The sequence below is a fragment of the Falco naumanni genome, chromosome 2 (assembly GCF_017639655.2).
Source record: "Falco naumanni isolate bFalNau1 chromosome 2, bFalNau1.pat, whole genome shotgun sequence".
Taxonomy (NCBI): domain Eukaryota; kingdom Metazoa; phylum Chordata; class Aves; order Falconiformes; family Falconidae; genus Falco; species Falco naumanni.
This window is the reverse complement of record NC_054055.1, coordinates 86,507,973-86,535,270: the sequence shown is the minus strand read 5'-3', so window position 1 is coordinate 86,535,270 and position 27,298 is coordinate 86,507,973. Positions and strand designations below refer to the sequence as shown.

Below are 27,298 nucleotides of genomic sequence, written 5' to 3'. Positions count from 1 at the left end.
AACACAGGGAATGGTAACTGAACACGTGTAGTCAAGAGTGCAGAAGCAACAAAACAGAGTGGTACACAAATGCCTCCTGAGGAAAGCTGCAGTAGCAATAATCTTTGGTCAATAGATTTTTGAACAGCAACAAATGGAAATTATATACTTGAAGAGCTGTACCATCAGAAGCAGAAGGAAATTAAAAAGTAGCATTTTCTCTTTCATGAAGTAGATGTTTAAGTAAAATGTGAAAAACTCACAAACAAAATCTAAGTATTTTTCTGACCTGAAGTGTTTAGAAACAAGTGACAGCTTGAGACATCAAAAAGAAACAACATCCCCCTCTGATCCCTAAAAAATGATGAACTAGAAGAAAAAATAAATTAAAACATTAAGAAAGTATAATTTTAAACTGCAATAAAGCAGTTTTATATCGTTCTAGAAGGTTATTTTTTCTCAGAGCAACTGAATAACCATAGTGATGATTGTCTTTGCTTCCTTTCTTTATGTCCCACCTTTTAGAAAATGTGAGGGCCTTGAAAGGAACCAATAACAAACTACGTTTACTTACCGTACCATAATTACTCTTCACTTTTCCACTTAAAACGAGAGTACAGTTTTTATTAAAAACAGAGCTTACCTTTGCACCCAATTCATTATATTGCAACTTCAAAGCTGTAAGCCTTTCATCCAGTTCTTTTGGGTTCTCTGTCTGCTGCTTTTGAACAATCTGCCTTCCAGTTTTTATCACTGTTTCCACTTCAGATTTCACTTCACTTAGGCTTTTATATAATTTCTAATTAAACAGAAATATGAAAATGAAACACCACCACTGAAATAAGTAAACCAGAAAAGACTATTCAAGATATTAGAAAGATGCACTAGAAGCCTTTGCATTGTTTTCTGTATCAAAACACCATCATGCATGACTAAGCACCTTCCATCCCATTTGAAAGCTAAAGGAGTTGAGAGGTACCATGGCATGTGACCAGAGAATAGAGGAAACTCACTCTGAGTGTGTGCATGTATTTAAAAAAAAGTTTATATGAAAAAAATCATCATTTTCTAAAGTAGAACTCAAATTAAGAAATTCAGGACAGCCTATCTTTACTAATAGTGTCTTCAAAGACTTGTCACCAAAAACTATGGTAGAAATGGTACAGATAAGAAAGTACATGTCATCTAATTGTTTCAAGATATGACAAAAGTTGTTTCCAAACTGATTTAGATAATGCAATATTTAAAACAACAGCAATTCTTGTGGCTTGTTGGATGTATTTAAACTACAAATAGCCACTAAATTAATTTAAAAATCTGACAGTTTTTCATGCTACTAAATCAAGAGACCGGTAGGATAGAGGATTTTCCCATATACTAAGTGTTAATGCTGTTCAAAAAATTAAATAATTTGTTAAAGAAACACCCAAACACAAAAAAGTAGCATTATGAAGTCAAGCCAAAATAAATTATATAATTAACTTCATTTTCCTGAATTATTTTAATGACGAAGCAAAAAATAAGGGATAAACAGCCGTTCAGTAAGTGATGGCATCCAAGCAATCTGTAAACACTGTACACTTCCCTAATAATACAAAGAAATGACACTAAGAAAAATGAATGCATTCTTTCTTTCCATATGCAGAAATTTGGTACCATCATCTAAAAGAATTACTTGGTAACTCAACCCATTTAACAGCCACATAAAGCCCCAAATAACATTCATGTAAGTAGAGTGGAAATCTAATTTATTTTTCTTTTTATTTTAAATAAAAAATTCTGCCATGGATTGGAAATTCCACTGAATTCCACAGTGGAAAAAAGACTCCACAGAGACACACAGTGTTCATTACCACACAGCTAAGTGAAGAATGGCAAACAAAGCTGTTGAGAAGCTTAAGTGTTGAGAAGTCTAGCTGAAATCTGTGTTCCAACATTTTGCCATTATGTTTTGAAAAATAAATTTACTGCCCTGTATACTGAGACAGAACTGCAAAAAAATTACGCAGTATTTTTTAGTCTGTAATTTTTTGAGTTTTTCTTTTAGTAGCATTATCTCCTGCAATGTAAAATCTGTGTCTAGTATGTCCGGACTTTTTCTCCAGCAGATCTGACAACAAAATAATCCCAAGTGCATTTTCTCCATAATCTAAACTTATTTACCAAGCCGATTCTTAACATGGTTATTATTTTATTTACTTAAAGATAGTATGTATATAGTTCGTGTCCTTTCTAGGTGCTTAATATAATAAATATATATTCTTCATCACTAAAAACCTGTCAACAGGTTGCATGATGTACATTGGCTAACATCTGATGGGATACTATGACTAGATTTTGTAAATTTAAACAGTATGAGATTCTTTGGAGATAAAGATGTTCTAAAAACACTGTAAGTCTTCCACAGAATATGACAGGGCTGAAAAAACTAGCTGCTGAGTGAAGATAGATTAATTTAGTACAGTGCATCTAATTACTGTGTCATCTTGATAAGAATGTGAATCTAATGGTAATTGCATTTAAGAAAACTCCAAGATATGTAAAGAAATAACATTGACTAGTTCCATGCTTATTTTTTAATCTAAAATCTTACTTTTAGAACTGAAAGAGGTTGGGGGGTGGGGGGTGGGGAAATATCTTCAGGCATGCCATTGCCCCAGGAAAACAAAAAGCTGGAGACAAGGATCTGATTGTCCTGACTTTTGCTGTTAAGATCTCCATTTTATTATTATCAAGTACACAGTGTTCATCTTTATCTTTACTTCCCTTCAACAGTAAAGGTGTACAGGATTACAGGAATTTGAAGGGATAAATAAATATTTTCCTTGTATTCTTTAGTACATATTCAGGTTATCTTTTGCTCTTGAACAGTAAGAAAGTCACATCATGCCACCTCATGGAAGATCTAATCTATGGTTTTCCTTTATGTTTTGTTTTTCCTGGCTAGAATAGACTTGTGCACTGAAATATCTCTTTTGGTTACATAATGGAGTTCCAAGACCATAGCATATTGTGGAAAACTGAGCCAGTCCAGGGAGGTAAATGCATATGCAAGATAGAAAGAAGGAATTAGAAAGGGATCCTGACTGGCCTTCATACATAGTGAAAGTGCATGACCATTGTTTGAAAATTCACTGAAATAAGAACATTTTGATATTTTTAATCTTTTAAAATATTTTTCCCCCCATTTTTGTAACTCATACTTTGGTTTTCATCCTGAATTCCAGACAACATGTTGTAATTTTTAGTGTTCTCCACATAAATCCATATTTTTGATTTTTTTTTCATTTTTTTTTAATCATTTAGTTGTGATCAATGGTGCAGAATCGAGCTGGAGGCCTGTATCTAGTGGTGTTCCCCAGAGGTCAGTACTGGGTCCAGCCCTGTTCAACTTACTCGTCAATGTCCTGATGAAGGGACTCAGTGTACCCTCAGCAAGTTTGCTGATGATACCAAACTGGGAGGAGTGGCTGATACACCAGAAGGTGCGCTGCCATTCAGTGAGACCTGGACAGGCTGGAGAGTTGGGCGGAGAGGAACCCAATGAAGTTCAGTAAAAGCAAGTGTGAAGTCCTGCACCTGGGGAGGAACAACCCCCCCATGCACCAGTACAGGCTGGGGGCTGACCTGCTGGTTGGAAGGCAGCTCTGTGGAAAAGGATGTGGCAGTTCTATGTGCCCATGAGCCAGCAGTGTGCCCTGGTGCCAAGAAGGCCAGTGGGATCCTGGGGTGCATTAGGAGGAGCACGGCCAGCAGGTCAAGGGAAGTGATCCTGCCCTCTGCTCTGCCCTGGTGAGGCCCCATCTGGAGTGCTGTGTCCAGTGCTGGGCTCCCCAGTTCAGGAGAGACAGGGAACTGCTGGAGAGGGTCCAGTGGAGGGCTGCAAAGGTGATGAGGGGCCTGGGGCATCTCCCTGATGAGGAAAGGCTGAGAGAGCTGGGCCTGATTAACCTGGAGAAGAGAAGACTGAGAGGGGATCTTATCAATGTCTACAAATATCTTAAGAGTGAGTGTCAAGAGATTGGGACCAAACTCTTTTCAGTAGCGCTAAATGACAGGACAAGGGGCAATAGGCACAAACTGCAACACAAGAAGATCCTTTTGAATATGAGGAAGAACTTCTTTACCTTAAGGGTGACACAGCACTGGAATAGGCTGCCCAGAGAGGTTGTGGAGTCTCCTTCTCTGGAGACATTCAAAACCTGCCTGGACATGACTCTGTGCAACCTGCTCTAGAAGAACCTGTTTTAGTAGGAGGTTGGACTAGATGATCTCCAGAGGTCTTTTCCAACCCTGACCATTCTGTGATTCTGTGAATTAGTGTCCTATGCTTCTGAGAGGCCTTTGCCATGACAGAAGAAGAAAGCAACAGATAGAAAGGAAAAAGTTACTGTCTTACAGTAGAACTATTTCACCACGTTAGTATATCCTGGGAATCTTTGAAATTGAATACAATGTTAAGTGTACAATATCCTTCTAACCTCATTTGCAAACAAGAGAAGTAGGACAAGGAGAATAAACCCCTCCTCTCTCTTCTCTTCTCCTTGAAAAATCTGAACTCTAACTAAAAAGCTTCCTATAATTTCATTGTGTAACTTTGCTCTTAAATCTTTCTTAAAATCTTTTCTAAGATCTCCCAATATATTTGAAAATACTTTACGTTTGAAAGGCAGAACAGGCAGGAAACAAAGAGAAAGACAGCATCTTTAAATATTTACCATGCAATGATCCAGCTGTGATTGTACTACTTCCTGCTCAACGCTCTTCATCTCCATCTTGGGCACCTGCAATTTCACTTCATCTAAAATTCTTTTACATTCTTGTAGGCGCTGTTCAAAGTTGGCTGGCTTCTGAAACAACCGAAACTTCACAGAGACATCCTGTAGCTTTTTCTGAAAAGTACACATGGGTGAGTAGTAAAGGTTGAAACAACACTGAAGACAAACAAGTCTTAGACCTGTTTCAGAATACTTAGAATCCATTATCAATCAGCTGTTTCTTATTTAAATGATTTAAAACTTTTTGGGAAACTACCAGCAGCAGAGAATCTTGCTCTTCACAGGAAGAAAAAAAATTCTTTGTATCATCCTGGGCACTGGATGCAGCAGAGCCAGAGACAAAAGAGCCCTTATGCTGAACTGCATTCTACAATATGCAAAATGTTGGGGACGGGGTGAGAACGGAGGTTTAATGGCTTGCATATAACACATCCACATTCCAGACTGGACACTCATCAACTCTACCTTGTTGCTGCTTCCTGGTATGAGAAGCGAATCATTTAGCCCCTCAAAGAAACACAAATCAAGTGTCTGGGTAGTAAGTAGGTCTAGCACAAAACCTGAGAGTTAAAGTATAAAACTGATTTCTGTTTCAATTTTAAAAAGCATAACCTAGAGTAAAAATAAAGTAATTTGAAAGCAGAAAAATCTATGACAAGCATGGCTTCTAATTTTGTAATTTTCAAAATTTGTTATCTTTGTGCATTAATTATATAGCTTGCTCACACGTTCCTTACCTCAGGGGGAGGGGAAATAATTAAAAATAAAGCAATGAAAGGGCATTTTAATTATCTACTTGAGTAAGAACTGATTTCTCTGTAGAAATGCAGAGCAAAGTACTACTAAAATAAGTTTTTCTACTCTTTGAAAAACAAGAAAGAATGTCACGAAGAAATGGATAAGTAATTAAATAGGAACTCAACATTTGCAAACACACTTTTGATTTTTTTTTTTTCTTCAAATCCAGGACACTTTATAGCAATACAGTGTTGTCTGTACCATACAAACTTGAGAAAAACTGCGATAAGGAATAGAACTAGCCTATACATAGGCATTATTAAAATGCTTCCCACATCTATCAGATTTCTGTGAAGGAGGCAAGAATGATGAGCAGAAGACAATTCTGGGTAACACAGAAAACTCTGTAGATTTCCAGCAACTCCTTCAAACAATTGCCTTCATTAAATACTCTTAATGAAATTGACATCCAATAGGGTAAGAAAGAACTCTTTCCCAAGCTAAATAAGGGAACAATTGAATAAAAATAGGAGACAGAGGTCTTACAATAAAATAAGTGGTCTTATTTGTTGTGTGTTATCATACAATAAAAACATGTTTAATTAGTTTTTCATCCTCTTGTGACACTTCAACTTGATGAAGATCAAGTTCTGTGGGAAGCTTGCCTTGCCACATCAGTTTCTGTTACAGTTTGTGTTGGTCAATACATTAAGAATGATTTAGAAAAGAGAGAGAATGACAGTGTTAACTGTAGAGAAAATTAAAGCCATCTGTGAAGAGTGACTGAAGGATTGCACAGTATTGAGGATCTGTAGGAAAAATCCAAGCAAATTGTATTTTATTAATCCAAAAAATAAGTAATAAATATCACAAAAGAAACACTAAGCTTGATATACAAGTGGGATCTAAAATATCTATTTGCACTCTCACTTGAGTTACAATAGGTAACTATAACAGTCATATTATGTGCTTATATTTACCTCCAACAGTTTTAAAAAAAAATCAGCTCAAAATTTAAAAGCAGTCAGGGAAAGAACAAAGAAGAAAATATGCCCCCGTATAAAGGCCTTGTACAAAGTTATATTGTGCCTGAATAATGTGCACAGCTTTGATCACCTCATCTCAAAAAACTTACTGTAAAAATAGAAAATGTATAAAGAACAACAGGACTATCAAAGCTATATATTTAAAGGTCTCGGTATGATTTGACATACTAGTCAGTCTGGAAGAGACAACTGAGGAGGACAAAAATTAGTGGTATGCAAAAAGTTGACTAGCAAATGATCATTAACTGTTTCTCAAAATTCACTAAAAAGTTGACTCCAAGTAAAACTCTTACACAGGGAAACCAAAATGAACAAAAGGAAGGACATCTTTGCATAGCATTGAGTTAATGTGTAACTAGATGTTAAATGAAGTTGAAGATTCCATCACTTTACAAGACTTCTGAGAGCATTTAGACATGAGCTTTTAAATATCTCTGGCCCAGAAGTTGCTTGGCTGCAGATCACTGGGAAGCATCACTAAACCATCCACCTTACTGCGCCTGTGTTCTGGCTACCACTGAAGATACAGTGTTGAGCTAAATGGGTCCTTTCTAAGAAGAAACATCAGAATTCTTAAATACTTAAAACGTGTAGCCAGCTGAATTTGCTTCACATCAGCAGCTGAATTGATTACAACACTGAAACATCATGGTCAGTAGGTAAACCTGGCTGGCCTAGATAATGAGCACAGCAACAGTGGATGGGAGAGAAGGAAAGACCACAACTAAGTCGGTATCATTTATTTTTTGTCTTGAGCAAAATGGCTTGATGAGAAACAAAGAATCCATAGTTATTCAAAAGCAAAACTACAGTTAATACAGTATTTTTAGAGATTTAACAGTATTTTATATTTTGTTACATTAAATAAAGTTAAAATATCACTAGGAATTTTTAATGTGCTAAGAGTGTCAACTGAGTATCTTTTTACTCTGACAAGTGTGTTTACCTTAAAAGACAGATGTAAGTAATAGAGACAGGAATGTCATTTGTCTGCTGTACATTTTCTTTCCACAAAGAATTTGCAATTGGATTTCAAAAAATACCCCTTCCTCAGACAAGATTTCACTTTCATGTAACAATTTTTAGCCTGGTAGGACTAACTAGGTCTTAAATCACTATGGCAGAAATAGATTTTTATTTGCTAATAATTTTTTTTCTTTTAGATATAAAAGTCAGAACTTAACTTTCACCATACAGTAATTCAAACAGTCAGGATAAATTTTGTTGCTTAACAGTTGTTTCACAATCTCATTGAAGTTACATATTTTCATAATTGTTTACTTTCTGTCTAGGTAATTAAACAGATATTAGAATAAATACATGTCAAATTAGAAATGTTACTTAGCACAAAAAAAAATAAAATGCATGCAGTATTTCTTTGTAAATGAGAATGTTCTTCAGGAAAAAAGTAAGTGAAGACAAAACTTGTGAAATATGATTTACCACTAAAGTTACTGCATGATGATGGAGAAGAATTCAGGAGAGTCACTGGCCTAAAAATCAAATATAGTCATAAATATTTGGAACAAAGGGTTCAGCTTTTACCCTTTTTGGTAGTTGACATTTGCATAAAGCATGTAAATTTGCTATTTTTTGCTCATATTTTATCTCATGAAAGCAACAGATTCTCAAAATGACTCCTCTAATTTGTCAAAACTAAAACTGATTCACATGATCATCAAAAGAATCATTTTGAAGAAAAAAATACCTGCAGAAAAAATGGATAAAAAAAAAAAAAAAAAGGAAGCACCTAGAAATGGCAATGCTCCCTTACATGCTGTTGAATTTATAAACATATAGATACAAAGTCATCTGATGCCTGCATTTCACTGATGAAATATGGGCAACGTCACAGCTGCCATGGAGACCATCAGAAGGTAAGTTAGTGTGAAGGAAGACTGAAAAATAAGGGAAACACAAATATTCTCAGCAAAGAAAAACTAGTCCTGTAGGTAAGAGGAAAAAAAACCCACAAATTTTGACTTGTTAATTAAAAATTAATTAACTGTTAAAAACCATTACTGTTATCCATAATAAAATATAAAACTGAAGCTAAGTTACCTAGAAATATTTGACAGAGATGAAGAGAAAGATGGCCTTGTTTACTGTTAATATCATAACAAAATTCTGTGTCTTTCCTAATGATTTATGACAAATTGTGTTGAAACCTAAGCAACTTTGGCACTAATGCCAAAACCAAAACCAGCAAAACAGCTGGAAGAACCCATCACCGATTAATGGGTAAAAATATGTATTGCTCCTTATTAATTAAATCATCTTCAGTTTCAGGCAGGTCTCTCTGTTTGTCTATTAAGCTAGATAAAATAATGCTTTAGCTAACATTTTAAATTGATGACTGCAATGCACTGCCCAGCATAGATTTGACTTTCAAATCAACTTCTACCAAATATTTCCAAATACTATAACATACTTAACTGTAGATATTTCAAGTATTTAAAAATATACTCAAAAGATATACCAAAAAGCCTCACTGTAGTTTTACTTCTTGCAGTCACAGCACATTCAAAACCCCCCTTATATAGTGCCGCTACCAGTTGCTTCCATCAGCGATGCGTACCCTAGAACTGTGGCCAACTAGATAGGAAGGCTGTAATAGTAAAACGAGCAGTAAGAAGATATAGATGCTATGGTTTATCCACTCTTAATTTCCTGGCTAGAAAGGAGCCGCTAAAACGAAAGAGAAACCCTAAGACTACTTCATACTATAGTAATGGTATTACTTCATAATATAGTAATAGTACTACTCATGCTGTTTGTTTGCATGGGTAAAGGAAAAACGGGGGAAATAAAACTTGCATACCTGTGCCACATCAATTTGGGAAAGCACTCTTTTGCCAGCATCTTTAGCCCGGTTTCGTTTCTTCATCTCTTCCAAACTAATCTCATGACTTGTTAATTCAGATTGTATTTTCTATTGAAAAATAAAGACAGTAATCAGAACGGTTTGAAGAAAATGTTTATGTTATTAATATTTACTTGGAACAGTTGATATTGAAAAATATTTATATTTAAGTAGTGCACTATATACCTGATCATTACCGGAAATTATTCAAAGAATTACTTGTTTACCACCCTGTAAATGATTCAGTTTAGCTTTTCTTGATCATAATAAAACCTTCTGCTCAAACATATATAACACTGACGTTGTGATGCTAGTGACATAATCTTACTAAGGAAAGTCATTAAATTTTATGAAACAAAATATTTCTTTCTTCTGAAGGAAAACAACTGTTTCCATTGGGAAGAAAATTAAAAATTAATCATAGAAAAGAAAAATACAAATAGAAAAGTGATTTGGCTTCATTATTCTTATTTACTATTTTCACAGTATGATCAGGCGAGTTGATAGAAAACTGTTTGAAGAATCACGTACGTGTAACATCTTCATCTCACAGAATAGTGTTATATCTAAAAGAGTATTCAATTTGTGGCATATTACTGACCAGTATCAATGCTTAGTATCTGTGTATATGCTAAATGCACAATGACATGTAGCTGATTAATACAGTAACTTAATCCATTTTCTAACACACATTTCCGGTTATGTCTTTCTGCAAAACCAGTGTGCAGTCATGTCATGACAAAAAAATACCTGCCTTGTTGGTTCACCATAAATCACCGTTACAAGAAAAAATTAACATAAGCAGTGTTGGCTAGCACAATGTAATAGAAAAGAATTCCCATAAAATATATTGATACAACATAATTTAGAGCAATTAACATATTTTTATGTTTAAATTGTTAGAAAATGGGAAACTTATTAACAGAACTGCTAGACAAATACTATTGAGAACAATTATCCTATGAAAAAAGACAAGGTATGTTCCCACCAGGAAAGGTATTTGAGGCCATTACTCTTGCATGAAAAGTGATTTTAGATTTAATATCTTTTTCAATGCTATACAAGCAGTTCTCAGATACTCTGCAGACTAGTTATAAGTTTAAATAGGTGCAAATTCATTCTCCTTACATTACAGTAACTTGTAAAATATAAAAACTGTGTAGTTCAAAAGACATCAAAAGATGAAGAAAAGGGTTTTTTAAATTACAATTTGATCCTTTAAAGTTTGATTATAAGTAAAAATGGTTATATAAGTATTTTTTACCACATTTTCATTGTTCAAGCACAAAGCTGTGTACACTGTATACTGTCTACAGGCGTATTACATGGTTATAAGGATTTGTATACCATTATAATGTATATTACAACACTGTGTTGAAAGCAGGTTTTCATGAGTTACACTGGAAAGGTATTAAAGTAAATTTTAAGAGAAAAAGATTTAGATAAATACAGAAAACTATTGTCATTACTACACTTAATTGCAAAAATATATTTGTGAGTCCAAATTATCCAGTGCTATTTAGAGAAATAAAATATTTTTCTGAAGCACAGCATTTATAGTATTAAAATGACTGACAGAAAGCTGCCAGTTTAGAAGATAATTTAATTTCAAATTATCAGTTTAATGTTTTCCATTTTTTCATATTTTGAGTTCTCTTGGCCAACAGTATTTGGAGCAAGTAGTAGAATTTTTCTAAATACGGTATTTTAATTTTGAGAAAGCAAAGACAGTCAATGCAAAGGGCCATGCAATCAAGGAGAAAATGTCTATTTAAGTTTATTTTGGACTATTTATTTTCTCCTTGTCTAAGTTTAAAAATTCCCCCTTGAAGCATACTAGAATGGTACAGGATTATCCTCTGTGTTTGTGCAGTGCACAGATCAAATTGTTCATGGTGACTCAGCATTAGTTAGGTCCTGATGCCAAAAAAATTCTTTATGTTATGGAAGTCAGAAGTGTATATACAAGGAAGAAGGAAGTCAGAAGGTTACAAAAATATGCTATGTCACATCCAGCATTTCAATTGCTTGCTTCTGAACCTATCAATTAACCAATTTTTGGTTGTATTTTCCAGTTTACTTTGTACAACCTCAGAGTCATTCTGGAAACCATGTAACTGAACAGAGGTCAGAACAGCACAGTACAGATAAGAGTATTGTTTAAGCAATTAGGTATTATGGGACACTGCATGGAGATTGTGCTATCTTACTTTTTTAAATGGCTGTGCAGGAGAGAGATGAAGCATCACCTACTCTAGCATCAAAATGCAGAATTAGAAAGAACAAACACATTACAGGAAAACTTAAAAGAAAAGTTACCAAGAATTATTGCAAGGAGAGATTTTTTTCTATATGTCACTGCTGCTCACAGGCAGAAAGATTAAAACAGTCCTAAACAGATAAGAGAATTTAGAACACAAGCCTGTGATGAACCTTTTCATTCAAACGTGACCATTTTAATTTTTTTGTCCACTTTGACTCATTAACTTATTCCATTGACTTCTAAACATCCACAAGAATACACTGATTTCCTTTTTCCATTTCTATTATTCCCACCTCTGCTTTTCTCAGTGGTTCTTGCCTATTTTGTCTTTTAATAAAGACTGAAACCTGCCTTCATTTCATTTCTAGAACATCACAATATAATGTAGAGTCCATTACTAATAAATACTACTGGGCATCAATTACTTTGTCCTACAGGTTAAGGATTCCCATTTGCCATCCCTGGCATTTTTTCAGGAAGTTTAATAATTTGCAAAATTTATATATATGTACACACATACAGATATATATGTATAAACTAAAATATAAATATATGTAAAACCTAATTATAGTGACAAGACCAAAAGCACTGATTGTGCCTATTCTCATGGGGACCACTTCTAGAACAAAAAGATTGCAGTCCCAAGGGCAAGCTATGCATTATTTCTCTTAATTGCTAGTCTTAATTTTACAAAAGATAAAGAGCGAAATGCAGAGTATTTCTGTACTGGCAGGAAAAAGAATTGGCAGTGTAGCCAGTTCTTGGAAAAACCTTTCCTATCCTGGATCAGAGAAAAGAAAAATCCAACATGACCATTTGTCTCATTTGAAAATTATCACAAACCTAACTGCACTCTCATGCTTTAGAGAACAGCATTTAATTAAACAGTAACAGGGCATATAAACAAATGCTGTAACATTACTTGTAACAGAAAATTGAACTAGAAGGCTTGATTAATGTCACTTCCCATCAATAGCTGATACCATCATTAGAAAATCAGTCATATTTACAAAAAAAAAAAAAAAGAAATCAAAGAAATAGCAGTCAGCAATATCCAGCAAAATCATAACCATGGAAAGTATTTTGCAGGGGGAGGACACGTGTATGAGGTGTGGTGTGGCGGTGGGTGGGTTTCAAACCTAAACTCTAAACTCTGGGTATTTAATTAAAAGGAAGGTATTATTTTTTTTTATAATCAAAAGATTAAAATACAAAACCATTATATATATATATATATACACACACACACACACACACACATTGTTGAATAATGGCTGAAAAGACAAGGTTAGGTGGAGTGCACATCTAATAGGCAAACAAAGATTTTAGTATGTGTAACATTGAAAGGATTACACTACAAAAACAGCCAACAGTTCCAGTTGATGTACTATCAGCAACCTGAAAAAATGTTTGCAAGACAAAGATGTTCTGGAAAACACAATGGTGAAACTGCTTTCTCATGGCACCTCAGGCATACAATTTTCCACCCCAGAACTGGGAGAAACTTGTCTCTTTTTATTGCTCCTTAGGAAGGAAGACGACACTGTTGGTTCTGTTACTTCAGGAATGGGGGTAGATCACAGGCAATGTATTTATAGTGCACATTATCCTCCAAGACATCTTAATTTCATGTTGCCAGACTCCACCGTACTGTATTATATTAGTTGCCAGAAATTCGTACTACAGGGAGGAACTACTTCACAGTCAGTATTAACTATACCACCAAGATCAGGAGAATTATTTCTCAAAAGCTGCATAAATCCAGAAGAAGAAAGATAGAAGTGATACATACATAAACACATTCCAAGATGGGACAAGGAACCCTGATGTCACTTGAACTTAGAATGAGCAACACATAGGTGAAGTATTGCCTATGGGCATGCACCATAGTAAGAGCGGGAATTTACTAGTCTCAATTTGATGTATAAACTTCCACAAAAAATACACTAAATACTACAAATTACACTTCATTAAACACTGTGGCAGCAAAGGGATTAGGTTAAAATAAAGTTGCTATAATTAACCACACTTCCTTTTTTTCCCTTCTGATTTCTCTTTAAAGTCCATTGCAGAAAAATGATTCACTAAATTTCTGTTTACTTCTTACAAACCTGATTTATAAAACCTGTTCCTGTACAGAAAGGTTTTTTTTCATTCCATGACAAAAAAATAGCCACATCCTCAAGTAGAAACATGCCCTATTTTCTCCATGGGAAACTTAACAGAGGACATAGAAAGGCTTTCCATTCTAAAGCAAAGATTTATGGGAACAGAGGGTGATACACTGGAGTTCCTTAAAAAGAGTACACTTGGATGATACATAGTAAACAGAAAGAGATTTTTATACCTCTTTCTGACCTTGCAGGGTTGGTCCTTTCCTCACAAGATTTCCTTCCCACTGAGCACATTTCAGTGGCATCCTGAGGGATAGGCAGCATTTACGGTAGGCAGACGCAGGCGAACCCTGAAGGCTGGCTGGGGCAGCGTCCCCTGCTCTCGCAGGCACTCCTGCAGTGCGAGGCTGCATGCCCCAGCCCAGGGGTAATGTCCTTTTCTTTCCCACTGGACTCTCAGAAGATGCTCCCACTTAGGCATATTTATTTTCTCCCAGAGAGAAGGTTTTCTCCCTAGTTTGGAGGGTGCCAGAAAATAAATATGCTGCTCTCTTCTCATAGACATTTTTAAGCAGAACATGCTATGCAAAACATGCTATACAAAATAAACTAAGTAGTTATACTATCCTCTACTACCTCCACATTCCTCTATCCATATTGCACATTCTCCAATGAAATACACCAGGCACTACTAGTACTGGGTGATTGAACAGCCAGAGTAGTAAATCCTTCAGCAGTGAGTGGTATATCTGAAGACAAGGGCAATTACAATACCTTAGTTTTCTTTCACTGTTTGTTCCCTGAAAACAAAGTTTAAATTTAGCCCAGAACATCAGTTTTCTACAATGGATTTCACTAGGATCAACTGCAAAAAAAGGCCTGCACTTCACAGCAACCCTACGAGTTCTGCAGTGGCACAAGATGATGATGACAATATGTCATATTCAGGCCAAACGGTGAACTTCTAATCGCCCTCTGCTTTTTTGTAAGTTTATACATTACGAACTCAAATTATACTAGATTACCTTTGTAATTAATGAGTCTTTCACATAACTCTTACACCGAAATCACGTGGGTAGGAACCTATGATTTAGCGAATTTGGCTTTCTTGAACTGTAAAGAACAGCTTGCCAGCTCTTCTTGGAGTATTAGGTTTTCTGATTTGTGTTTCTATAAATGCTACTTATCTTGCCTGACAGCTCTTAAGAATGGTGCTCAGTTTAACCTCGTAATTGCTCATTTTTGTGTTTCCTATCAATGCCTAAGGAGTCAGATCTCTGTCTAATGTATGGAGAAAATAAAACATTTAGAGAACATTCTGGTAAGTTATTCTTTTAAATGGAAACATGATTCTAGCAGACATAAAAAAACATTTCTGAAACCATTTTAGAACTGTTAGTGGTTAGCTTTGAAAACTCTGAAAGGATAAATGAAGTACCAGAAGATTAGAGAAATGAAGTTGAAGTACACATCTTTAAAAGCACAAAAAAAAAAAAAAAAAAAGTGCCAATGATGTCCAACCTTTGCAAAACAAGAAGAAAAGTGTATAACACATATAGAAGATTAGAAGATGCTGTTATAATGGGAATAACATAGAGGTGAGTCCCAACAAGAAGAGTATAATTACTTTTGGGCAATACTCTGCAAGAAAGAATAACTGAAGAGTACAAATGAGAAAAGCAAATCATCAGAGTATAGAAGTATGATTGACAAGACAAGACTGAGTAAGTTGGACATGACAAATGTAGTTTTTGCAGTCAAAACACAGTTAATGGAGTGTTCAGATGCTATGATGTGTAGAGTGTGAGAATCCATACAGTACAGATATCTGCATAGAACTTCTATATTTAAAACAAAATGTAAGTTTACACTTCTGAATAATGCTTATCAGCTATTCCCTCCTTGACCACTGATCTACACATCGCTGAACAAAATAATTACGGCAGAGGATAACTAAGTTTAAATACCTTTAACATCAGACATTTTACTAAGTAGACAACTGTGAATTTTTTGCCCCAAAATATTAGCCTGAAGGCAATGAAACAAAGCATTATATTTGTTAAATAACACATTGCACTACCAAACAACTTTGCCATTATATCACCACATTAACTTTGGTTCTGAACACAGCACAATGATATTTAAAAAAACAGATTAATAACCATCTTAGAAAACAGTCAGGTATGTAGTGTTTATCACAACAGAACTGAAATTAATGAAGGAGTTTTTGAAAAGGCAAAGTATATTACTCCTGTTTATTCACCACATTGCATTTTACGTAAGTCTACAGGGAGAACGACAGACAAATGATTTGTGATGTGCAGATGAGCAATGAAGTAAGTGTATTTACTGTCTCACCTTATAACCCCCACAATGTAATCACCCAGACTAAACAGAAGTACAAAGTTGAGAATCTCTCTCCCATCATAATTTATTTAGTAACAAAGCTACAAATAATTATCTGAGAAATACTTTCTCATATAAATGTCACATTTTCAACACAGATTTACATGTCATTTAAAGAGTACTTGGAAAAAAAGTCAGCAACTGGCAAATGCTTGTGACGATGACACTCCCTGTATTTCTTGGCAAATTTAAAGGAATTAAAGAGACTTCAGTTGGGATCATGAGATCAAGCATACAAACAAATAAACTTTCCTTCTGGAATATTGTTTTAGACTTTACCTCATTCCAGCTTTTTTCATCATTATAACTTGTGGAATCTGAACTGACTTATCTGTGTGGTTGCTGTTAGATTGTTTTGTCTGAATACAGCACCTTTAGTTGTACTCAAAAGTTGGGTGGCAGTGGCTCTCTAGCATTACATTCTCAGCACCACGTGGTGCAGTAAGCAGCGTACAAAGTACATTAAAGAAATGATCCAGAGGAGAAGTTGAACAGCACATACTTAATTGCCTTTTCTTTGTGTCAACTTTCCGAATAAACTAAACTGATCTTGTAACTTAAAAATAGGAGCTACATGTAATTTTTTCTCAGATCCATTTCTGATCAGCTGAATGAAAGATTATTCCTCCTATTAATGCTTTAAATGGATTTGAATTTTTGATGCAAACACACAGACCTCCCAAACTCTCAACAGCTTTCTGATAATAAATTCTCCCATATGTTCTTTTAAAATTGCAAATCATATTGCTGAAGAATTTGCTAAATGCCTCCACATGGATAAACTGACCCCTGACTGAAAAAACATAACTGACTGAAAGATTCCCATTCCAGCTGTGCAGACATTATTGTAGGGCATCTTATATGAATGAACTCTTTTCAGCTCCACAAAAGAGCTGTGCCAGGGGAAGCTCCACAGGAGATGTAGCCATTCAGTATGCGCCTATTCTGCCATCAGCTGGCAGGGGCATTCACTAAAGGAATGACTCAGTATATTTACCCACATAAAACTGATTGTTTATTCCCTTTCCCTCCAAGGATTTTAAAATACTTCACAAGTAAACTTCAGAGGACTTCAGTATTTGCATTAAATCATTTCCATTGTTAAGTTTTTTTTTCATTATGTCCCACTGGCATCTTAAAATAAAAACATGAAAGGGAAAAACTCAGCAGCCTCTATGCTGGTTTTCCCACAGTGCACACAGTATAATCAGGTGAACTTGACATCAGACAATAAAATCTCAAGAACAAAAACAAGCTCTGCAAAAGCACTGAGCTGAAATTTTCCCATGGAAGTGTGCTAATTAAGGTTGGTTGAGTTTTGTGCTCTATGGGTTGTTGAAGTTCTGAATTACTTCCTTTTGCACAGTCTGTAATCATTGTCAATACTGTCATTGAGGACACACATTAACCAGATGCGTCCCTGGGATATATGAAGAACCACCAAATATTACTACAATCTAAGGGTCCAAATACACCAGAAAAAAAGCACAATTTCATATCAGAATTTTCTTATGTATTACAATTATATAATTACAATATGATAAATTAAATTCATATTTCTTTAAAATATGCTGATTTGTAACCTATTTTTTTAATAAAAATTTTTGCAATATTCATATTTCAAGAAAGGAGAGAAATAATTCAAGAGAGTCAACTAACAGCTAACACAGCTTAGGATTCAAACTGAAATTTCTCTGAATGATACTATTTTTATATTGGCATAAGTTAAAAGCAAATAAATTAGAATTGGTTTCAAAACATGGCCAAATGAAAATATGATCCAGTTTTCTAAGTATAACTGTTTAAATTCACACACACACACACACAAAATCTGCATGTACCTACAAGCATACATACACTAGAAAAGCAACTGAAAGGTACATTTATCTACATTTTAATTCAAAAGACATGGAAACCTTTATTTTTAAAGAAGAAAACTCATGATTTTCAGGGCCACATATATTCAGCTCTGAATATATCTAAGCGACTCCATACAGGACACTAATTTTTTAGAATGAATTTAAACTCTACCAGCATGCCATAAAAAACACAGTTGAATGCCTCTTCTACAATCATTATAAAGCACTTGTTTTCAATTTCCCTGTAGCCTTCTCTGTTTGTTTGTTTACTTTTGTATTCTGATTTCCTAAATTTAGGTGGAATTTACAGTAATGATCCTTTAACATAATATTGTAAAATATTAATAATTCTATACCAGAAATGTTTGCTTTTATTTAATTTGTATTATTACCATCTTAGTGTTGCTGTGAAGCAGATGTTATAGAAAGAAGAATGGAAGAGTAAAAGTGAGATTTAGATGTACATTTTTATTTCAAAGGCTCAATAAACTTCTCAAAGAATGGGAAAAGCTGTTTCTGTTAAACTTATGTGAGCTGTAAAAATGGAAATAAAGGTATATTAATGTGCACATCTTGAAATAATTAACAATGTTGTCATGTTTCAATAATTTTCTATTCAGTAGTAGTAACAATCCCTAGGCCACCTAATCAGCTTTTTAAAAGAGCCATCTAGGAGTAATGAAGATTATTAGTTTCTTCTTTCCAGGATGGGAACTGGATTTTAAAGAATCACATTTTTTATCTTTGTCGTTTTATTTGCATAGTCTTCCATGACATTGATAGTTCTTTACATCTTCTGGACAGGTATATAATGCAAATCAGAAGGAAAATAGGACTTTACTAATTAGCTTATCTTCTCAAAGTAATCCTACATAAAATTTATTGGTGTTTTCATACTGATCATGTTGCAAATCCATTTTATTAGTATGAGTATTACTATTACCTGGTTGACTGAGAAAACCAGAAAACACATCAGTTCAAGCTGTATATAACTTACCTGAGCTTCCTGAGGGACCTGTGCTGCATCAACTCTGTCTGCAATGTAGGCTGTTAGCTGTTTGTCAATGAGAGCAAGAGACTCTTGAATTAAGCGGAGGGTTTTGTCAGTCTCCTGGGCAGATTGAATACTCTGTTCAAGACTCTTTTGTCTTCTCACAGCCTAAAACCAATGACAATGTTATCAGTATTTACAGTAATAATGCATAAACATCCCCCCCCCCCCCCCTTTTTTTTCCCCTCCAAAAGAATGCAGGCTAAGAATCAAAAATAGTACTCTGGACTTGTGCTCATCCACCTTTTTGTATGACAAGTTGCGCATCTTTTTGCCACCCATTCAGTTATTTTTAGTAAGAAACAGACAAACAAAACCCCAGATTGCAAGGACAAGTTCTAAAATACATAAGATCCTGAAAAACCAATGCATGCATTGAGGATTTCTATACAGAGTGAACGTTAGCAAAGCCCCTTAATAAAACCATGCTGATAGTGTAGTCTTTCATTCTGAGGCATAGCGGTCCTCCTGATCTTATTATATAATTCAAGAGATTTTGTTTACTGAGAATAGGGTTACTGTCATCACAATCCCATCTGAGACAATCCACTTCAGTAAGTGAGAGGGATAAAGACTCTCTTGAGAAGTAGCTCTCTTATATGAACTATAAATAGCTGTCTGGAATGGTGGCAATGCCTACTTTGGAACAAAACAAAAACAAGCAAAAAAGAGAGATGGATCTTTGTCACTCTAATTATAGCCTCTTTCAGCCTAGAAAGTTGACTCTTGCCTTTACTCCACTGCTAGTGTCACAGAGGATTGCCTACTATCTTCTTTTACACAATCCTTTTTTTAAGGTTGCTTTCCTTTCAGGGGTCCTCACTTCATGGTTTACCAAATCAGAACAATAAATTCTCCAAGTTGTCCTTAAAACACATGTATAATTAAGCACTTGACATAAATGGGTCAGCTTTAACTATTATTTGTACCTGTTTAATATGGTATTTACCAGGTAATAATTAACTTGGTACTTTCTTCCATCTCTCATTGTTTCCACTTGTGGACTCATATTTCACTGAGGCTACAGCTTCTGCCTAAGATTTTCTGTTTTATACAAAGCACGTAATAATTACCAAAAATCTCAAATGCAATGCATTTTTTCTCTGTACAAGCCCAGCCATACTGCTGACCACAGAATAAAGTGACTGGCTTTCTTTGACATGATTCAAAGGAGGAGGGGGAAAGCAAGCACTCTTTAAGTTAACATTGCTAGTTGTCCTGTCATTTTTCAAATCAAATCACACTACCTCTCTTTGGGGAGCCAGCTATACTTTAATTTGATTTCATACCCATTACAAAAATTTTGCCCTGAACAAAAAACTATCTCAGCAATTCAGTGAGAACATTTGATACATCTGTACCTTCTTCACGGTACTCAGATTCTTATAGACCTTCAAATTTAAAAAATGAAAAAAAAATATTTCTTGTGAGCATTCTTGCTAGCTGTTGACTTAGCTAGAGATCCAACCAGTATTTACTATATTTGTGTCTGTAAGCTTCTTTGTGCTATTTCAAAACAGCTGATCAGATAATCTTGCACCACTGCCAGTTCTGGGAATCTTCTATGGAACTGAGCAGCTTTACGTATCAAACCCACACTGTCCACGTTAATGAAGCACCTGAGCCAAAAAGGTATTATTACCCTACTAAAGGAACCATTAAACCAGTGTAACTTTATAGTATAGTACTAAGGTTTGCTACTGAAATTATTTTTACCATCTGATTTGAGATTTTATATTACAGTCTTCTCAGCCTGTTCAAAGCAGCAGAGTTAAAAGCCACAGCTTCCATTTACTCTGACACTCCTTACAAATAATTTGTAAGCCTGGCTAAGACACAGTCACCCTCTACCTTTCCATTTTCATCACTATACAGTAGACTGAAGGAACCATTAGAGCAGAAGCAGGGTGAGTAGCTTCCTACAGATCATGGGTAAGGGCATCCTCCTGGAAGCATGGAAGAAAACCTCTCTGCTTTTACTATTTTCTTTGGAACACTGGTAGGGCTAACCTACATGTATAGTCCATTCATACCAAGGGCTGCAGTGTTCTGATGTTCAGGAAAGCTGACCATTTAACATAAGACACTAAGAAAGTTTCATTCTTATTAGTCATTAAAATAAGTGAGTGGACTTTCTGGAGAATTCAATACATAGGACACAAATTTTGTGTTAAATACTTTCGAAAAACAACTTATAGCAAAGCTTTGACCCTTTGTTAAATGCTGACCCATGCAAACTACTCTTTTCAGGTAGGAATTTTCTTAAGTATAGATAAATTTGCTGCCTGCCTCAGGACCAGACTGCATGCATACAGTGAAGAAATCACTGCATGGAAACACAATTTTTTAAAAAATTGTATGACAAGTATGTAGTGATTAAATACTTGTCATCTCTGTGCTGATATCAGCAGAAACTATGTATATCAACATCATGTTTTAGAATAAAAGTGAAAAAATTAAAACATTTCCAAATTCATTGATCAAATATTAAAGCAGATAAAGTTAAGAAAGAATTACAGAAAATCCTTGCTTGAGCATGGCTGAATTTTTAAGGCTGGATTTCAAACAAATATAAAGTCAGATAAATATGTATATATGCATGCTTGTGAAGTCTTTATGTACACACAAAGTAAGCATGTACACCCACACAGAAAGACAAAACTTTCTCCTTTCATTGTCCCCACAAATAATCGGATTACAGTCTATTAACCTGCATGATATTCTATCTCTTCCAAGTGAGATGAAAGTACATCTTTTCCAAATACCGCTAACAGTTTAGATGACTGGATGGATGATACCAGACCAGGATGTGAATGCAGTGGTGCAAGACAGGAATTATTTTGATAGCAGGAGCAGCACCACAGAGCTGAGTGCTGGGACATGGCACCTTCACGCTTGTGATGATTTTCTGAGATATATGCATGCTGCTTTAATTTTTTGTCTCTTTGTTGATTACTGGGAACAGACTCTGTCCTGCAAGCTCACCTGAAGTTAAGCCTCTACCCTGACCCCATTGAATTCGCATGACAAATGTAATGAAAATGTCTTCACAATCATTTCATAAAAGGTACAATAAACTCATGTAATGTAAGATACTTCTTTAGAACACAATAGCTGACTCAAAAACCTAATCCTGTTCATTAGGCAGGTCCCTGGCACTATTAATGGCATTGCAGAATACTTATTAATAAAATCAAGGGGAATGCTACAATATGGAGAAGTCTTCTTCCTCTTGGTTACTGACGGAGGTAAGCATTAGAGGGCTTTACACGAAGGGGCAGACACTACACACATCTGTGAACCTGGGTTTCAAATATATCCTTAAAACTAATATATCTCTGTGTGTAAAAATCTATAGCATTAAAATATTTTGATTTATCATGTTCTGCTTTGGAAGGGTGCTGGTTGTTGTTTTTTTTCTCTGAAAGAGATTACATTTTGTCTGTTTCTCTGGAAGAAATAGATGGTTTAACATCACAGTATATAAATGGGTCTGAGGATATAACAGGAAGCTCCAGCTCTGCTGTCACATCATAGTCAGGAAAGCTGAAGGCTTTAGTCTCTAAAGGGAAGTGTCTGACAGTTAATTGCTAAATAAAAATTCTCAGGCAAATAACCAACTGTTTAATTATTTCTGAGCCTGTGAGATGTTGACAGCTGTCAAGGAAAATAAAAACAACAAAAAAAATCTGCTGTTAAGCACTATCATAATGAAAGAGAAAAGAAAAGATGTTTATGGATTGATTTTTTTAATAAACTCTCAACAGTTTTTTATAGATTTTTGGTTATTCTTTATGATTAAGAATAATTTAATCTTTAGGATATACGGTAATGCATAAATCTGTTTACAATTTAAGAAAGATCAGTGGAAAATCTAGGAAATGGTAACATTGCATATTATCCATACAAAATGCCACGTTATGGGAATGGAAGCACTGAGAGGTGATCAAGTATCAGGGAAGATGGAGATACTGAAACAGTTGGTTATGACTATAACTCATTCTTTGATGCTCAATGTTATAAAGCTATATTTATAGACATTGTCACTTTTTCCTTAAATGATATATTTCATGTATTTAATGACACTACTCACACATGTTGGTTAGAGTTTTATGGTTAAAACCAAGTAGTTTTGTTGTTAAGGCAGTAAGCAGTAGTTGTGGTGTGGGAGAAAACATAGAACAAAAACTTTCAAAAAATATAGTACTTTTAATACAGGGTATATTTATTTAAAATGCAGAAGCAAATCCACTAATTTGCTTACAAATTATAGCTCATGGAAAGGGATCTGTTAAGAAAGACAGATATATGTTATGGTTTTTGGTGGGTTTTTTTGGCTTAGTTGCACTCTCTAATTATTAAGAAATATTACCGCAGGGTAAAATTAAAAGTTAGGAAAGTTTAACTTTAAAATTCCTTCTTAAGTTGTTTAAATTACTTTCAAATTTGACATAATTCTTGGTGTTCTAACAGTTGTGTCTGAGATATATTACATCTCTGTATGTTTTGCATCAAATTGTTAATGTGTTAATCTCTGCTTTTTGTTTGGAACCAGAGCGGATTAGTTTTTAGACTTAAACTAGAAAAAACTTTTCTAACATTCAAAGAAGTCATTTAGGGCCTAGAAATTTTTAATACCCTCCAAGCTAGAACTAATTCTTCTACAAATTCTAATAATCCAAAACTGCAAACAGCAACAAGATCTATCTGTTTAGGTTATTACTACAGACAGATTATGCCTCTCAAATTCTGTGTCTCAAAATTTGTAAAAGCAGCCCTCTTAGAAAAATTCAAAGCAATTGCATGGAGATGGGGCATGAAGAATTCTTTCGTATATTGAGAGGAGAACAAAACGGAAAAAATGTGTCAAATGATGTGCTCTTTGACAAATACAAAAGGTAATCTTGTGGGGAGTCTTAAAAGAAATTAAGTGACAGTCCACAAGAACAATAATTTAATTTAGTGTAAAGCCCATCTGAACAATAATTTTTTGTACAGTTTTTTTGCAAGTTTAGTCTCAAGAATATCTAGCCGACATTTCTGAATTTTGCTGGACAGGATGTAAACAACTTTCAGCATTACAAGTGATGATAGCCACTTGCAATATTAGCTTGAAGGTCTTCAGGCAACCATGTTTTTTAGACCCAATATATAGTGTTGTAAGTGAATCAGTCCTTGAAAAGTAAAGGTATGTCGCTTATCGATCAGTCCCAGATGTTCAAAAGCAAACTAAACACACTCAGTCTTTGTTAAGTACAGAAGATAAGGCATACAAACATAAAGCCATTACCAGCCTTTAAAAATGAATCTCTATCTCAGTAGCCATGCTGCATTGCCTTGCAGCATCATTCATATGGTAGTGGTTTGGTTTGGTTGCTCTATTAGTAGTGAATAAATATTTCACATATCAGTTTCTGCCCACATGAGCTTATTGTCTTGGTAATTATCTGCACAATTATTCAAATAAAAATAAATAACTTAACCACTTTAGAATAGTCTATTAGACTGCCTAAAGTGGAAGTGACCTTGAGCACAAGCTGAATAGTGTTATGTGTGTTATGTGCCTGCAATGGATTTTTATGCAAGGAGAGTGCACGCTGTTTGGATTTCAATAGGGCTACACAAACAGCACAGAAAATTCAGTGTCAAGAATCTATGAAAAAACCTGTGTGAGGCTTCAGTGGGAAAATTAATAAAACTTTTTGTTTTATTAATTCCTCTCCCCTGATTTTTGTCTGTATTTAAATTAAATTGGAAAGCAGTTAAAAAAATCCAATGTATTTTGCTTATATACTCATTCAAATTTTCTGCAGAATTTCACACATCTTTATATTGTACTTTCCACATTTAACCTCTGCAGACGGCATGAATTTTGATTTAATTTCTATTATTGTGAAGATTGAATAGTATTCTCCCATCACTCAGTAACACTATTTGAAAGTCCTGGTTCTGCATACTGGAAGCCCTCTCTATGTTCCCAGTTTTCTCCTCTAAGTCAGGAAAAAAAACAACAGCTACCAAGAAGCAGAATTCCAAGGAATGTATCTGCTTTAAAAGATAAGTTAGACGTTAAAAAAACAAAAAGGGGGGGTGGGGGGCAGGGAGAGAGTCGGCATACAGAAAGTTACGTTTACTTTTCTGTTATAACATTGTCCAACAAAATGGGACTATGTGAATGCTTGCACTGACTATACCACCAGGTAGTTGGGAAACAGGCTCTTTCCCTCCCTTTACCCTTCAAGTTTAAGCTCAGAACAGCTGAGAACCCTTCCCTAATTTTATTGTAGTGCTTTTATTTCCACTGTTTTCAAGAACAAGTACGTTTCAAGGACCGTAAGAGAAGCAAAAATGTTATCATCGTCATGGTAGATTATCACCATTCTAACACGGATGTTTCCAAAGCATCCTCTGTATCACTGAAACTGAGTAACTTTTGACCATCATTGTAGCTCATCTTTGAACATGTTCTGGTTCCAATCATAAAGACTGACTGTGTCCTTTTTTAGGTCTTTCCCTAATAATTCCTTTCATAGCTTTACCAAGTATCAATCTGAAATCTTAATGATATTTCTCTTCATAACTTCAAGATCTACCTTCTGAACAGTAACGGTCAGCTCAAAAGTTACAATTTTGTATATGAAGTCAAAGGTCCTCCATGAGTATCAATTTTCATGTATTTGCACTGAATGCTTGTGTAATTTAACTGTCTTGTTACGCTGTCCTGTAAGGTTGTTCTGTTTATTTAGTTTATCCCCATCTTTGTTACTAGTAAAGTACTAGTAGTTGCGCTATTTCTTTAGGTATCCTTTCATTGTCTAAGAATTCTTTGGTGAATTCTGTTTGGTTCTGCCATACATGCGTTTCTACTAGTACGCACACAAATATATGCTAAATAAACTCCTAGTATTAAAAGTAAATATCCATGCACAAGTATCACAGTTTTGAATTGATTTACCAGCAAAAACGTATAATCTCCCACTAGTGGGATAATCAAACAAGTAGTAAAATTTTCTTCATAGTGTCTTTGGCAAAGATTGCTAATCTAGCATATTGCCAGATTTGACTGTCCTTGTGCTAAACATGTTTCAATATTCTGTCTTTATAAAACCTTTTATTGATACAAAGATTCTTATTTATTGTTTAGTAAATAATACACCTGTAAGAGGATGTTACTCGTATTTTGAAAATAGTTTGCTTCTCAATAACAGTTTTGTCAGAGAATGCATGTCTAAATATGCAATTGAAGATTAAATACCCTAGACGGTCACTTCAGTTTTGGAATTTTAGGGTTACTTATTGTACTGGTATTGGCTGGGATGGAGTTAATTTTCCTTGCAGCAGCACATGTGGTGCTATGCCAGGCTGTTAACCAAAATTGATATCACAGGGATGTTTTAGCTGTTGTTTGCAGTGTTTGCACACTGCCAAGGCCTCCTCTTTCTCCCTCTGCCCCTCCCAGTGACACAGCCAGGACAGCTGACCTGAACTGACCAAAGAGATATTCTGTACCACAGAGAATCACACTCAGCAATGCAAGGGGGGTTGCCGGGGGTGGTGCGTGGTGGTGGTGTAGTTTTTCCAAAAGTGCCATTGCTCAGGGAGTGGCTGGGCATTCGTCTCTTGGTGTTCAGTGATTGGTTTTGCATCCCTTGTTTAACCCCCCCCCCCCCCTTTTTTTTTTTTCACTTATTAAATTGTTTTTTATCTGTAGTCCATGAGTTTTGTTGCTTTTCCCTTTACAGTTGCCTGTCTCATTGCACCAGGAGACATGGGGAGTGAGCAAGCAGCTATGTGGTGCTTTGCTACCTACAGGAGTTAGCCTACCAAATCTATGCAAATCATCCACTTGTAAAATAAGTCTTTGTTTGTGTACTGGTTAGGAACTGTACAAAGAAAATATTTTATTCTATTATATTTTTAATGGTGCTAGACTGTCAGCTATTTAATGGGAGGACAGGTCAATTATTAAAATATACCTCCTGCTGAAGTTCTTCCCATCGAGTATTGAACTTCTCAAGTTTCTCATTGATCAGTTCGTCCAAGATGCCACCATCAGTTAAAGTCTGAGCCAATTCCCGAATCTGATTGCGATTTTCTTCTGGATGTCTCATTAAACGTTCCAAAGACTGAAACAAGGTCAAAAAAGTACTTTGTTTTCCTTTCTGCAAATAAGATTCTATGGAGCAATCAGAACTTGCCTT

General features: G+C 35.1%; 1 protein-coding gene across 10 annotated transcripts in view; it reads right to left on the bottom strand.

The window, feature by feature from the left end:
- DMD (dystrophin) overlaps positions 1 to 27,298 on the bottom strand; it is a 1,096,913-nt gene that overhangs the window by 676,680 nt on the left and 392,935 nt on the right. For 9 of the 10 annotated variants that reach the window (XM_040582467.1, XM_040582466.1, XM_040582468.1 and 6 more), the window contains 5 exons: positions 27,074 to 27,223; positions 19,044 to 19,205; positions 9,363 to 9,473; positions 4,698 to 4,871; positions 623 to 778 (listed from right to left, as the gene is read on the bottom strand). In XM_040582467.1, the coding sequence (XP_040438401.1) occupies positions 623 to 778; positions 4,698 to 4,871; positions 9,363 to 9,473; positions 19,044 to 19,205; positions 27,074 to 27,223 (753 nt within the window). Of the gene's footprint in view, positions 1 to 622; positions 779 to 4,697; positions 4,872 to 9,362; positions 9,474 to 19,043; positions 19,206 to 19,340; positions 19,534 to 27,073; positions 27,224 to 27,298 lie in introns of those variants that run through there. The other variant, XM_040582472.1, reaches the window with a different exon arrangement.